The sequence below is a fragment of the Solanum lycopersicum genome, chromosome 5, assembly GCF_036512215.1.
Source record: "Solanum lycopersicum chromosome 5, SLM_r2.1".
NCBI lineage: Eukaryota > Viridiplantae > Streptophyta > Magnoliopsida > Solanales > Solanaceae > Solanum > Solanum lycopersicum.
Genome location: NC_090804.1, coordinates 35,834,185 through 35,849,637, shown reverse-complemented (window position 1 = coordinate 35,849,637; position 15,453 = coordinate 35,834,185). Strand labels below are relative to the sequence as shown.

The following is a 15,453-nucleotide window of genomic DNA, read 5'->3' as shown; positions in this document are numbered from 1 at the left end:
ACTTACTAATTGTTAATTTTCTATCTAATTCAATTGAAAATTCCTTTTGTTACGCAAGTACGATACATGTTGTCTGGAAATACATACAAACTATTGTTGATGTCAATTCGATACTGAACTATAACACTCACACCTCAAAAGTACTACATTGCCTTTGTTAGGTGTTACTTTGATCAATAAAAACGTTCACACTCAAAATATCTATTAGATTATAATTTCATTTTAAATACATAAAATAAAAATTACAAATTATACGTACATGTCATATTTAAGTATTAATCATCTTATAATATTGTTTTTTTCCACTGTGTCGGTAGTATTTTGGCCAAATATGACCAATTTTCGACAATCTAATTGGCCTATTGCAGTTGGAATAGAACTATCCTTTATTTTATCGAATAGGAAAAGTTGACCTAGCCAATAAATATATGTGTGTCAAATGTTTGTAGTAATGAACTTTTCCAACAACATTAAGTAGCATTAGAATACTTGATTAACAAATTCCAACATGGGTTTCTGATTACCTTACCATTTGTAGGTATAAAATATATTAACGAGCCGTTAATAAATGTAAAAAAAATTAATAGGTTTATGTTAACATGCCTTTATAGTTTTCACTCATAAATCATTCCAGTTGGTACTCCCTGCCTTTAAACAAGAAATTGTTATAATAATGGCCAGTTTCCGATCGTAGAGGTACAATATGGACAATGGCGAATTATATATCGTTCACCCAGCGCTGGATCTTAACTAACGGATTCGTTAAATATAATTAGTTTATTCAGACAATATCATAAATTGAGGTGATTGTATTAATAGAAAATCAACTTTAATATCGTCCCTACAATAACAAGTAAAATGGCATAAACTAATTACATATTATCGACCATTTAATTTCATATGAAGTAATAACAATTACATACTGTTACCACTTAATAATAATTTGAGTCCGAAACTCAAAGGGTAGAAAATATTAACAAAAATTCCAAAACGGTATATAAAATTTTATATAAACCAAAACGGTAAAATCGCTGCTGACGCAGCGATTACTTCAACTAAAAAGTAAAATCGCTACTGAGGCAGCGATTTTGCCAAAAAAAATTTTGTTTAATAAAAAAATGAAATCGCTGCTCAAGCAGTGATTTCAAAATTTTTCTTCTTACAAATCGCTGCCAGGGCAGCGATTTGATATTATTTTTTAATTTTCATTTTTTTTAAAAAAATAATGTATATTGCTGCACTGGCAGCGATTTATAAAGAATTTTTTAAAAAAAAAAATCGCTGCCAGTGCAGCGATTTATAAAAAAAAATATATTTTTGTCACGACCCAAATCCGGGCTGCGACTGGCACCCACACCTACCCTCCTATGTGAGCGAACCAACCAATCTAAACCTTAACATTTCAATGTAATAACAACAGAAAGTAATGCGGAAGACTTAAACTCATTAATAAAAACCAATTTAATAACTATCAATATTCAACATCTATTATTCCCAAAACCTGGAAGTCATCATCACAAGAACATCTACTTTAAACTACTAATTCTAAGAGTTTCTAAGAAGCTAAAAATACATAAGAAGCTAGTCCATGCCGGAAGTTCAAGGCATCAAGACATGAAGGAGAAGATCCAGTCCAAGCTATAAGCGTTAGCTCACCCTGAAGATCCGGTGTGACGAAGACTGGCTTGAGTTACTGTTGAGTCGAAGATGACGGCACGTTTGCTGCACTCCACAAATAAACAAGAAGAAACAATAAAAGTAGGGGTCAGTACAAAACACGGGTACTGAGTAGATATCATCGGCCAACTCAAAATAGAAAACAGTATGTATTAAGCAATATCATAAAATCAACTAATATCCTTAGCATGCAGCATTTACAGTTACCATAACCCTTGGTTACAACACCAAGCACATCAATGAGGACTCACACCTCCTCATCATACTCATTTGGGAATTTAGTTCATTAGATTTGATATATTAACATATTTCAAGATTCATTATCTTTATTCCCCTCGTGTCGGTATGTGACACTCCGCTCCTCAATATACTATCTTAGTGTCGGAACGTGACACTCCGATCCTCATTCTATCTTGGTAAATACATTTGAATATTATGGGAGAGTCTAGCCAAAATTTCAGTCATTTGAATTGTTTCTCATCGGATTCAACTAATAGTTAAATAAAGTAATGTTTTCTTATTTCTTAAAAATTATTTTTCTTATATGTAGTATATTTATATTATTATTTTTATAGGTATGATCAAATTCAAAATGCAGTGAGTTATTGTACACAAATTGTAAATAATAATGTTATGGGTGATGAACGAGTTGGTGAGTTGCACAATGATGAACCTTCCTAGCATGAATTAACAGACAGTGATGATATGTATGACGGCGATGATGATAATGTGGATAATGCACCTAATGCATCCGTTGAAGATCAAAGTATTAATTATCATTCTACAGCGATTCCATACTAGATCACACTGACGAAAATGCAGAAGATTTTATGTACACGAGAGATGACGGTTCCATTCGAACGGCACTTTGGAATTCAAACAATCATAAACATATCCAGTCAGGTTCGATTGTTGAAAACAAAATATTTTATAGTTGTTTATTTATTTATTTATTGCATGTTGATTAATTTAATTTGTATATGCAACTATGTATGTTATTTATGAATAAGATGCAAATGAAATCTGCAGTAAGAGCATATAGTCTTGCTATTAAAAAAGAATTTCTTTGTGATCAATCCAAAAGTAAAAGTTGGAAAGTTATTTGCAAGCGTCATGAGTTAGGGTGTGATTGGATGATTCAGTTTAGAGAGATTTCAAGCGGTATGTGGAAGACAGGAAAAATGATTGAACCGCATACTTGTCTTACAGATAACTATAAGGAGGATCATTTAAATTTGAATGATAACATGATTGCCACTTCATTAATACCATATGTTATGTAAAATCCGGACATAAATATTAACATGATCCGTGAAATTATCAAAGGAAAACATCACTATACTCCTAGTTACAGAAAAGCACAAAAAGGTCGAAGAAAAGCATTTCGAATGGTTTATGGTGATTTTGAAAGTTCATTTAAGGCATTACCTCGATACATGGCTGCACTACAATTATTCAATCCAGGCACTATTATTGAGTGGGAGCATCATTCTACAACAATGCAAGGTGAGCAAATTTTTAAATTTCTTTTTTGGGCTTTTAAACAGAGCAATGATGGTTTCAAAAGTTGTAGGCCGATCATTTCTATCGACGGCACACATCTTTATGGTTTGTATGATATCAAATTGTTAATTGCTGTTGGAATTGATGCGAATGGAAATATTTTTCCACTTGCATATGCTTTAGTTGCACGTGAGAGTTTTGAGTCTTGGTCATGGTTTCTCAAGTTATTATGGACACATGTAGTTTGTGAACGACAAGGAATTTGTCTTATTTCTGACCGTCATCAAGGAATCTTGCAGTGCGTTCAATCTTATGATTGGTTGAGTCCACCCAACACATATCATAGATTTTGTGGTCGACACTTAAAAGCAAATTTTAATAAAAAATTTGTAAATAGTGAACTCGAAAATCTAATGTGGTTGGCTGCTACTGAGCATCAGGAGAAAAAGTTTATGCAACGGATGCAACAAATCAAAACATTGTCTCCTGCAGCATATGAATGGTTAAATGAATTTCCTTTGGAAAAATGGACAATGTATAAGGATGGTGGTCGTAGATGGGCTTCCATGACGATAAATGTGTCTGAGTCATATAATGGTTTATTGAAAAAAGCTCGGGGGCTTCCTGTGACTGCCATGGTTCGAATGACGTTCAAAGCTCTCGTTGATCGTTTTGTCGAAAGAAACAATCTTGCAATTGCATTACTTCAAAGTAATATGCCATAACCTCTTGCGATAGATAAAAAATTTAATGATTATTATCAAAGAGCTCAAGGGCACACAGATATGATGACTTACAATACAGGTGATGGAGTTTTTGAAATTCTTACTTTTGCTCATGATGGTAAAGGTGGAAATGTCCACAAGGTTACTGCAAAAGGTAAGAAATGTTCTTGTGGAAAATGGAGAAACTATCATATGCCTTGTTCGCATGCCATCAAATTTTGTGGACTTCGCGGAATCGAGCCAAAATCTTATGTAAGTAAATTCTACAGTGCAAAATATTACAAACGAACATACAGTGAGACATTTAATCCAGTGGGTGATGAAATGTATTGGCCACCAGCTCCTTTTAATTTAATTGCAAATACTGAATATTTGCAGACAAGTGGTACGCAAGGAAGAAGCCGACTTAAGAATGATATGGATATAGCTCCGGCTCGCATGACTAGAAAATGTAGTGTTTGTAAGGAGACAGGTCACACAAAGGCACGATGTCCTACTCGATATTAAATATTTTGTATATGTTTTTAAGGTTAATGTGTTTTTATTATCTTGTTATTAATATTATGATATATCTTTTATATTTATTTGTTGACATGAATTTAATTTGTCTTGTGCATTTTAAATATTGTACGTAAAAAATAATGATTTTACCTAATATAAAAAATATTGATTTGACCTAACATAAAAAGTATTGATTTGACTTATGATAAAAAAAAGTAAATCCTGCAATGTTATTCAAAATACAAAAATGTTGACAAAAAGTATTGATTTGACATATGATATATCCTGCAAACTTGTTCAAACATAATAAATAAAAAAACGAAAGAATCTCATTACTTTGTTCAAACTTGCACGAAACAACAAAATTTACATATTTCAAAATTCGAATCTTCAGCCTTTTAGAATAAAGGTGCATAAAAAAATTATTCTTCTGAATCCGAATCTTCTACATCTTTATTCTCATCTTCATTTTCATCTTCATTTTCAAAATCTTCCTCATTTTGATAGTGATTGCCTGTTCCACATCTAGTTGATTTGTGTAGCCTAGATGTTCTCCGAGGTGGATTTTGTCTATTAAGAACTAAATTTTGTGAAGCCCCAGCATTAAATCTTGAATCATCAAACGCAGTTACCTATAATACAATATAACATAATATAATCAAATAAACATGCAATAAAAATAAAAAAAATTATAAAAAGTTAAAAAAAATGTATGAAAATAATTATACTTACATTCGAAAAATTCAATCTTCCACCAAATGGAGAATTATGTATCGGAAATTCACGCATACCATGTTGAAAACCATATTGAGAACCACTAAATTGTGCAAACCCAGATATTGGAACCTACGGAGTTACAAAACCAACTGTTTGCTGACTAGAAAAATTCGGATTAGTGTTAGAGGGCCCTACAGAAAAATCAAATGTGGGATAATAAGGCTCGGGAGTCGCCACATTAGTGTTAGAGGGCCCTGCAGAAAAATCAGCTGTTTCACTAGTGGCCCTTCTACCTCGACAAGCACCCTCTCTCGGTGTTGTTTGTCGTGATCGGCGAGATACTTGTACTGGTGGTGGTTCATCGTATTGAGTGGGAGGATTGTAATCATGATCAAAGCTCAATCGCGTTCCCTGAAAGGCCGCATTCATTGACTCCATTGAAATACGAGCGACTTCCGCTGCATATTGTCTCATTTCATTAGATTGATTTTCATCATTTTCAATCATCCAAGCTCGACGATACTGCATTTCATGACCCCTAGCCTATAATGAATAAACAAATATTAATAAAAAAAATTTATTAAAGATTGACATAATAATTTGAAATTTATGTAATATACATACTAATGCCTCATGTCTTCCTGCCATGTGTTGATACCCTTTTTGTACAACATGTTGTGGATTTCCAATGACCATGCGGGTATGCCTCATGTACCAACGGAAGTAATCTGTTTGATCACTTACAAATAGAGGTCGAAATATACGATTTTGACGTTGTTCCCATAAATATTGTGTATAGTTAAATGCATCTATATCTTCTTGTTTTATTTTTGATCGTTTATCAGACTTAAAATGATATTCGGAAAATTGGGTACACGGTCCAGGAATATGTTGTAAATAACCGAACTGTCTCACAACACGATCAACCATGTGCCACTCACGATAAATTCCATAAATCAGTGGCACCTGTGCCATCCAGACACGTTGTCCTGACCGACACCACTCAGGCAATCCATTAATAACATCTTCCGAATAAGGCTGCCAAATAAACTATAAAAAAAATAATTAAGTAAGATAATTATAAAAACAACATTGGCAGAAAAAAATATATTCTTATTTAAAATAAAATAAAATATGAAAAGTATAAGATACTAATAATATTAAATACCTGTTCATCAGTTAGATTATCAAGTACATCCCTCATCACACCGATTACAGTTCGTGCCTCATTTTGATGATTTCTACGTCGCGTCCATTTACGTGCAAGCGCAGTTAAAGCCTCAAATTGATTGGTTCTTAGAGGCTTTGACAATGGTTGCAGGGGAATAATTTTTTCCCATGCCCAAATCTACAATAAATAAATTCACCATTACTTATAATGCACTTAAATTTAAAAGTGCATATTACTAGTATATAAAAAATATTTAATTAAAAAATATGTATACCTGCACTAAAGAGAGAAATCCACAAACTTCATTTGATTTTTTCATTGACGCCCGACATAAACATACAAATATGATAATGCGGCCGATCCCCATGCTTGAGTTGGCATTAAATCTAAATTTCTCATGTCAATCAAAATGTCCAAATTAATCTTGTTATTAGATTTATCCGGAAATATTGATCCACCACATAACCATAATAAATATAATCTAAATCTTTGTTGAACTTCATGCTCAGTTGAGTTATCATTAATAACTTTCAAACCTTCGATATACTCAATCAATTTATATGTTAACAATCTACTAACACCAGAAAAACAACTAGTATCGGGTAACCATCCTGTTAATTGAAAAATCATTTCTTGTCTACCTATAATCCCTAAAGAATCAGCCCCATTTAAAATTATAGGACTACCATCTACTACCATTCTGAATAAAATTTCAATATCTTGTAAAGTTATGGTAGCCTCGCCAGTTCGCATGTGAAAAGTATGAGTTTCCGGACGCCGCCTTTCAATTAAAGCAGAAATTAATCCGGAGTCATACGACACACATCCAACATCAAGAATTCCTTTAAATCTACAATTTTCAAAATATTGAAAGATGCGAGAATGTAATGGATGATATTTTAAATGTTGCCAAAATTCAATATCATCACGACGCGTATATAAGCAACATCTCTCTTCTTTTATGCTACCATTCCAAATTCCTTCGGAACGATGATGAACTTGAATTTTTAATACATCATGTTCTACTGGACCAGGATGTACGTATAAATTTGATGGATGCATATCTATACACAAAAAATAAATAGAAAAATTAACATTAATATGAGTATCAAAAGATTGAATATATCAACAATATCATATAAAAGTATAAAATTAATTAAAATAAATTAAAAATAAAATAAATTTAAACTCACCTTATAAAGAAAATGCTTTTAAAACCTTAGAAAATTTGAAGAATAACAAGAATTTTAAGATTGTGGAAGATCGAAAGTAGATTGGATTGGAAGATTTAAAGATTGAAGTACCAATTTATAGAATTCAAAGTATGAAAAATTGAAGTACCAATTTATAGAATTCAAAGTATGATGTACTATTTACATGTGAATATTTTTTTAAAAATTTACAATAAAAACAAAGGGTCTACTATTGTCATGTGATCCTCTTTAACTTGTGAATATTTTCTTCAAATTTTACAATAAAAACAAAGGATCTACAATTGTCATGTGATCCTTTTAACTTTATATATATATATATATATATATATATATATATATATGTATGTATATATATATATATATATATATATGTATATGTATATATATATGTATACATATATATATATATATATATATATATATATATATATACACATATATATATATATATATATATAAGTATATAATTTTATTTTAAAAAAAAATTAAATAATTTTTCTTCTTTAATTTTTTATTTAAAAAAATTAATTATTTGAAATCAAATAATATTTAAATTTAAATTCAATATAATATCTTTTTTTAGAAAGAAAATATATTTATTACTTTACTTATTTTTAATTTTTTAAAAATAATGTATATTTTCTTATAAGTTATATACATAAGTTAACATTTTTAATTTTTTTTTATTTTAAAAATTGCTTATTGCAGCGATTTAATAACAAATTTTTTTTTTAATAAATCGCTGCTCTTAGCAGCGATTTATATTGGAAAATATTTTTTTTATTATTTTTATAAATCGCTGCACTGGCAGCGATTTTTTTTTTAAAAAAAAATTTCTTTATAAATCGCTGCCAGTGCAGCGATATACTTTATTTTTTTAAAAAAAAGAAAATTAAAAAATAATATCAAATCGCTGCCCTGGGAGCAATTTGTAAGAAGAAAAATTTATTTTTTTTGGCAAAATCGCTGCGTCGGCAGCGATTTTACCGTTTTGGTTTATATAAAATTTTATATACTGTTTTGGAATTTTTGTTAATATTTTCTACCCTTTGAGTTTCGGACTCATAATAATTTTACTACACCACATTCCGTGTTTCCAGTAAACAGACATTGCCCGAAATGATAGAATCCTGCAAAACATAACCACTACACTTTCAAAATCCATACACAAATAAAGTACAAATTAATATGACACATGAAGAGAAGTCACAACTGCGCGAGTTCAAAGTTACACAACAATATCACGCATCTGGTAATAAACATTGTAAGTTCCCTTCATTTCCCCAAACTTATTTGCCAAGGGATGAATTAGCACGCCCCAGTAAACTATACATTATAATGGCATCGGCGACAAGTTGACAACCTATAGGACCTCCAACAATTCTTGGCCACTATATATTACTTAATTAACACCTTAAATTTTTAACTTCCTGCTACAGTAGCACATAGTATAAAATAGTAAACTTCTTAGTACACAAATAACACAAATTCCAAACAAGAGAAAATTACCTTCAGGACAGGTCAAAAAAGCATGGAAGTTCACTTGACACAGCTTCCCAAGCCAAGAGGTTTTCTAAGAAAAATATCATTTTAATGCCACATTTCACCTATCAAGCCTACTAAAGATTACAAAATATAACATCATCACATCCTATTTCCAGTAGGGGTCAAACATAAAATACTAATAGATGTAGACAAGGCATTGCAAATAGTTGAAAAAAATATCCTCGATTGATCAAATTGATGATGACCATGTTCATAAACCACAAGTAAAGATAAGGAAAAAAGTGAAATTTCTAGCTATATCTGAAGATCATATTGCCGAAGGTATATTTTCTAGAATATTCTACATCTAAAATTATACAAAAAAAATATTGACATCATGAAATAATATTCTGCCACTATATATTTTTATGGCTTTTTTTGTAGGTCTTACTCATGGAATCTTCAGACCAGAGTCAATTTAAAAAATATTAAAAAATATTGCACCTACTACCATTCTTCGAGGTTTTAATTTGAGCAACCAACATTCTGTTGCGCAGGGTTGTATCAATTTATCACCCAACGAACTCGCATATGACTTCGATCAATTATTTTTGCGTATAATAGAATATTTGATTTTACATTTTTTGGGGATAAGCTCGTCAAAACATTGACATCTTTTAGGAAATGAGTTTACAGTTTCAAGGCACAAGGTCAAATATATCATTATCTACCATCGTTAATTCCAATTAATGATAGGCCACAGGACATTCCACTGTAGTTCTATTATATTGACTATGAACTAGCTGTAACATCTCGTTACTTGAATTAACTAAGAACAAGCTAAGTCACCAAGAGTAATCATTTTTGGAAATAAGTGAGTAAATTTAAAAAAATTTCAGTTTTCAAAATTGAGTTTTGATCATTTTCAAATAGCCATAACTTCTAACTCAGGAGAAGTTTTGATAAGTTCTTTGTGGATGGAAATTCCTTGGAAAATCTTTCCAATGCTGCCGAGTTTGCACAAATTCGATGTTGTATTAGGGAGATAAGCCTTTCGGAAGTATGTTGTTGGACCGAGGAAGGTCCAATCCTGGTTTTAGTAAGGTAAAGTTGTCTTTCACCGTAATATTTGCTAATTCATTTTAAGGGTTATTTAGGCGTAAAGACCAAGTCCCATATATGTTTTACAAGAATTTAGAATGCTTAGGGCTTGGGAGATAAGATAAAAGAAGAGGAAGATCAAAGATTGTCGAAGAAACACCAAGATCGTTGCATGGATTTCGTTCAGGGTGATCCCTATTGTTGACACTCAATCTTGACCCTCCCCGATAGGAATTAATTCATGAGCTTCTTAAATTATCAAACAATTTAAAATAATTAGTTTCATAAAATTTTAAGGAAAAATATAAAGTTCGTGTTATTTTGAATGATTTTGTCATTTCTGATAATTTTGAAAATAATATATATATATATATATATATATATATATATATATATATATATATACATATATATATATAAATATATATATATATACATACATATATATATATACATATGTATATATATATACATATATATATATATATACATATGTATACATACATACATATATATATATATATATATATATATATATATATATATATATATATATATATATATATATATATCTAAAATAACATAATGATATAATTATTAGTATATATTATAATTATTCAAAAATCATATCAAAAATATTTTAGTTCTAATAAAATATATAGAAAACTACTGTGATTTAATTAATATTTTATAATTTAGGTTAATTAATTTATAATTGAAATAATTATTTTATTTTGTTAAGATTAAGAGTCTCATTAATTAATTTATGTTAATTCATATTTTTTTTTAGTTATGAGTGAAATCCTTAAACCCTTTTGCAAACTAAGCTTTGGCCCCTTTTTGTTTAAATTTAAGCAGCCCAATTTAATTCTCCTTTAGCCCTTCCAAATATCTTTCTTTTTAGTAATAAACTAGGAATGACGACTCCGCTGGGGATTACGGAGGATTCTAACCTTAAAACAACACTATTTAGCTATAATTTCTTATTTGTTTACTCTATTATTATAATTGTTGCATTTAAATTGTATTTTTCCGCTAAAAGGCAAATAGATGCATTAGGAAAATGAAAATTACGTGGCTTTCCACGACATTCTTCAGAAATACACAACAAATCATTTGGAAATATAAAAGCAATAGTTGGAATGCGGTCATCCGACATTGTTTGGTAGCTTCACCCTGATGTTTGTCCTATTCGGGTATTCGTCAACTTGAAACCTATTCAACTAAATCTAAGCTAGAGTGAAACCAAAAAAAAATTAAGCATTAACCTAAGACTGCTTAATACCCAAGGTTTATTAAGTCCATTTAGTAGAAAACCGCAAAAATTGTGTCTAAGGTCTTCGACCTCACGATGGATCATTTTATGTGACATTTGAATGATGTTCGTGTTGAAAACCAATTTGGGGTGGGTAAACCCAACTAGCTTTTGTTTTGTATATATGGATTTCTTTCCAAAGTTTGACATGGTCATATCAGCGCCACCTCAACTCACGATGTGGTATAATAATCTGGACGGGGATCATATAAGTACTATCAACAAATATGTAGGTGCTCTGGCAGAATTGATTAACATGAACAGTTGGCCACAAATTGTTGAGGTCCTCACAGGCTATTGGGATACCCAACTAATGGCGTACCTAGTTAGAACCGTCGATATCACCCCAACTTTGGAGGAAATCCGAGACTGCATAGACACATTAGGCATTAGGATAGAAAGGAAAGCAAGAAAACAAGAAGACATCTTTATCACTAATAAGCCTTATGTAGAAAATAATGCTAACGTGTCCGGGTTAGGAAAAGACTTTGCCTACTGCTGCCAAAAATCCGATGTTTACATCTTTACATCCGATTTGGACGTGCAAACTTTACGCCACGTACAACCAGAGTTCACGGGCTCTTACAGGGAATGAAACAAAGTCCGTCCTCTGGCAGTTGCTATTGCGTTGTGGGGAACGATGGTCTTCCCGCATGGTCCAAGTTTGAGTATCAATACCCGAGTTATCACACTCGCGCATACTTTGATAAAAGGGTATGAGAACAAAGGGACAATAAATTACTACCTTATTGCACCGGTCATCTTGTCCGATATGTATCGAGCCGTGGTAAAATGCAATGAGGGGCATTGTACTTCCAAATATGCAACTTGATCCGTCAGTGGTGGATCCTCAGCCATTAGGGAAGGTGATGTGACTCGGGAGCTGCATATTCTCAACAACAAGAACACCCTTAGAGATTTGAATGACATGTTGTAGTGGGCAAATATGGACAATCGGAGAACAAGGGGGAGATGGGCTATGATTTTCTCCAAATTGAGAGAAGAATATCTCTAATGGATGCTTAACCATTTCATCTCAAAAGAACTCGTCGTGGAGAGCCACAGACAGATTATGCTTCCTCTATCAGGTATTCGGGGAATTCTCCCTTAAGCACCCTTTCGAGTCTTGCGACAGTTCAGGAGGAGACAAACTGTACCCAAAGAGGCGTACTATTGCACTTATGTATACAATATTGGAGGTGATAGAGTGCACGACGCATTTGAAATGTTCAGAGAATGGAAAATTTCCAAGCGTATGGACAAAGACACCATCTCCCTTGACCAATTCAATGCTGGATATGACAAGGGTTACAAATAGTGGTTGAAGATGGACTTACAAAAAAGTCTCCTCCCAAATCTCGCGCAGCTTTTGCAACGTAACGGACATAGAAGCCAAAAGAGTGGTCGAGATACAAAAGGTAAAGAAAGAGCCCAAGAAGTGTACGCTATGTTTGTCGAGAACCTAGATACTCTTGAGAAGGCGACTCAAAAGGTTGAAATACTAAGGCGTTGTTATGATAATTTTGATACCTAGGTCAAGGAGAGAATCTACATGATACGATACGAAAGCTCGGAAGACAAAGGACGCCTGGGTGAAGGATTCTTGTTGATGCTAAGATATATGTTTCAGCAATACAAGAATCAGGGGGACGGTGACAGAGTAGGACCATCTGGAAAGACATAGTGGATTTGGCCCCTGTGTAGGTTTTTCTATATATATTTGTAATTTTAGCCCCTGTGTAGGACTGCCTTTATTGTACTTTTGTACATTCAAATGGCCCATGCTTTGGTCTGTCTTGAATGTTTTATCTTTTATTTTCCCCTTTGTGGACATTATTATTAACTAGTGAAATTTATTTTGGGGGGAATTGTTCAATTGGTTCAAATTTACAGGTACATCATTCAAATGCGCTAGGCCTACCCTTGGCACAAAATGGTACCTCTATATATGTTAGGACACGATATATGTGTTATTAATTGCTTATGTGGTATATTGCTATTAATGAGATATTGGAAATCCACTCTCTTAAAGAAAGTTCTAAAAAAATATACAGAAGTCACTATCACAAATGTCCGACCAAAATTTTTTGAGTCTTAAGTTTCTCACTTAATAGACAAACCTCATCTTAAAATCCTAAAACACTACTCTACTGACTCAGGAGAGGCTAAAATCACTGCTATGGACAACGGTAAGAACATCCAGATGGAACTCACTAGAGAAGAACTACAAAGAAAGATCAAACATATCACTTGAGAAATTCAAGAAGACAGCGAGGAAGGGCTTAGAGTCGACATGGTCAACACAATCTACAAAACTGCAACCGTGACGCTAGATGAGTATGTGACATCAGAGATGAAGAGAAATAAAGATGTTGAGGTTGAGACAGAGGACTTGCGAGAGAAGTTTAACATGCTTCAGTTGAAAGTGCAAGAAAGAGAAGTGAGAGAGGTGAGGATAGAATCAGAGACTGCTGCTCTGTTAGCTAAAAGCATGTCACTTGATAAAAAGCTGACAGTGGAAATTGAAGAATTCGCCTCCATGAGAAAAAGGATGGCCGCGTTGAGGAAGAAGAACAAAGCCTTCCATAGCAACATGATTGATAAACTTCAAAAAGGTGTGAAAAATACCCTGTCTACGAGAAAAGAGCGAATACTGGTCCTGATAACACTCACCCAAAAGCGACTGGGGAAGGAGACGACAAGGAAATCATCTACAAACCTCCATTCCTTGGCCGTCCGAAAGGAGGAGACTTATGCTGCAATAAGAAGGCAAATGACTAACGTGTTGTCATCATTTTATCTTTTAAAAAAAGCTCTATTGTTGTCTTTCAATTTCCTTGTAATCATAATGAACGAATGAATGAAAATGTTTTATCTTGTACTCAAACTATGTTGATCCTGAATTCTCCTCATGAGATACGTAGGCAGCCTTCCTAGGCTCGGACCTTATTTTAAGAAAAATTTATTCTCCCTTTTTATGTTAAGAGAAGATACAAAGGTCAGATCAACAGACGCCTGAGGGCAGCTGCATGAAGACCTTAGCTCAACATGATTTAGCCTTTCTGAGACAATGTAAAAATAAAAACAAGCAAACTCTTGTTTGTTAAAAAATGTATTTCTTTCTTACTTGTGAGTTGGAGATGTCCTAAAACAAAGTAACTTGTGTGTGTATCTACTCTCTGTGTGATACTATGCATTTTGCATTATTAATCTGCACTGACAAATCTGCCTTTGAGTTGTTTTCCTTCTCATGTACTTTGAAACTGATTTGCGTTCAATCAAAAGCTGGCAGATAATCCCTATTTCACTAGATCAAAAGGTCCCGCAGATTCCTTCCCAGATAAAGCTCAAACAAAGAAGAGACTGATATGGGGGTATAATAACGAAGAAATAAGTCTTACTGATGTTTTGCTTGTTCAACCAACCATAGCGGACCAGAATGAGTTGATTCTGCAGTTGATGCAATAGATCGCAGAAATTAGAGTTGAAATACAAAGGATACAAGATTTGCCTCCGCAAGGATTTGTTGCTAACGCTTCTGATGGGAGACCTCCAATCTACTTCCTTCTTCAAATATGGATCAAGCCTAGAACCATCCATCTACACCTTCTCACTATCCGTTGGTTATAGATTTGACTACCCAAAATCCCCAATATGCTTCTGCATCCGACCAAACTCCACCTCCTCTACATAACAACCATCCCCAAATGCCACCACACCCTCTAAATACCCACCATCAAACTGCTCCACCACCGCAAAATCAAAACCAAATTCAAAACAAAAATACTTTCAATCCCCAAACACCCTACCACCACTTAAATCAGAATACCAATCCGCAGATTTATCCACAAATTATGAAACCGCTCAAAATTCCTAGAGTCCCTATGTAGCACCACCCTTACCCAAAAGAACCACTTTCCAAATTCTCGTCCCTACCGAGCACGATGTACATAGTTTTGAGAGGGATCATTATGAGGAACAAGAAAAGTATTGGAGGGCAAAGGAAAAGGTATGGGTCGACATAAAATAAAAGATTAATAAAGC

General features: G+C 32.9%; 2 protein-coding genes across 2 annotated transcripts; one reads left to right on the top strand and one right to left on the bottom strand.

Annotated features, from left to right (window-relative positions):
• Positions 1 to 2,981: 2,981 nt before the first annotated feature.
• On the top strand, positions 2,982 to 4,412 carry LOC138348786 (uncharacterized). Its single transcript, XM_069298362.1, has 2 exons — positions 2,982 to 3,891; positions 3,985 to 4,412. Exons 1-2 carry the CDS (start codon positions 2,982 to 2,984, stop codon positions 4,410 to 4,412), a joined length of 1,338 nt encoding a protein of 445 aa, XP_069154463.1.
• A 321-nt stretch (positions 4,413 to 4,733) lies between these two features.
• Positions 4,734 to 6,613, bottom strand: LOC138348785 (serine/threonine-protein phosphatase 7 long form homolog). Its single transcript, XM_069298361.1, has 5 exons — positions 6,569 to 6,613; positions 6,292 to 6,471; positions 5,748 to 6,173; positions 5,139 to 5,666; positions 4,734 to 5,038 (listed from the first exon to the last, which is right to left on the bottom strand). The coding sequence occupies exons 1-4, from the start codon at positions 6,611 to 6,613 to the stop codon at positions 5,253 to 5,255; spliced, it is 1,065 nt and encodes a 354-aa protein (XP_069154462.1). The 3' UTR covers positions 4,734 to 5,038; positions 5,139 to 5,252.
• Positions 6,614 to 15,453: the final 8,840 nt, after the last annotated feature.

Excerpts from the sequence above, each read along its gene's own strand:
- LOC138348785 (XM_069298361.1), bottom strand. The coding sequence starts at position 6,613 with ATGAAAAAATCAAATGAAGTTTGTGGATTTCTCTCTTTAGTGCAG. Across the intron at positions 6,472-6,568 it reads GATTTCTCTCTTTAGTGCAG|ATTTGGGCATGGGAAAAAAT; the intron begins GTATACATATTT and ends TATTTATTGTAG. Across the intron at positions 6,174-6,291 it reads ATAATCTAACTGATGAACAG|TTTATTTGGCAGCCTTATTC; the intron begins GTATTTAATATT and ends TTTTTTTTATAG.
- LOC138348786 (XM_069298362.1), top strand. The coding sequence starts at position 2,982 with ATGATCCGTGAAATTATCAAAGGAAAACATCACTATACTCCTAGTTAC. Across the intron at positions 3,892-3,984 it reads TGCAATTGCATTACTTCAAA|GTGATGGAGTTTTTGAAATT; the intron begins GTAATATGCCAT and ends CTTACAATACAG.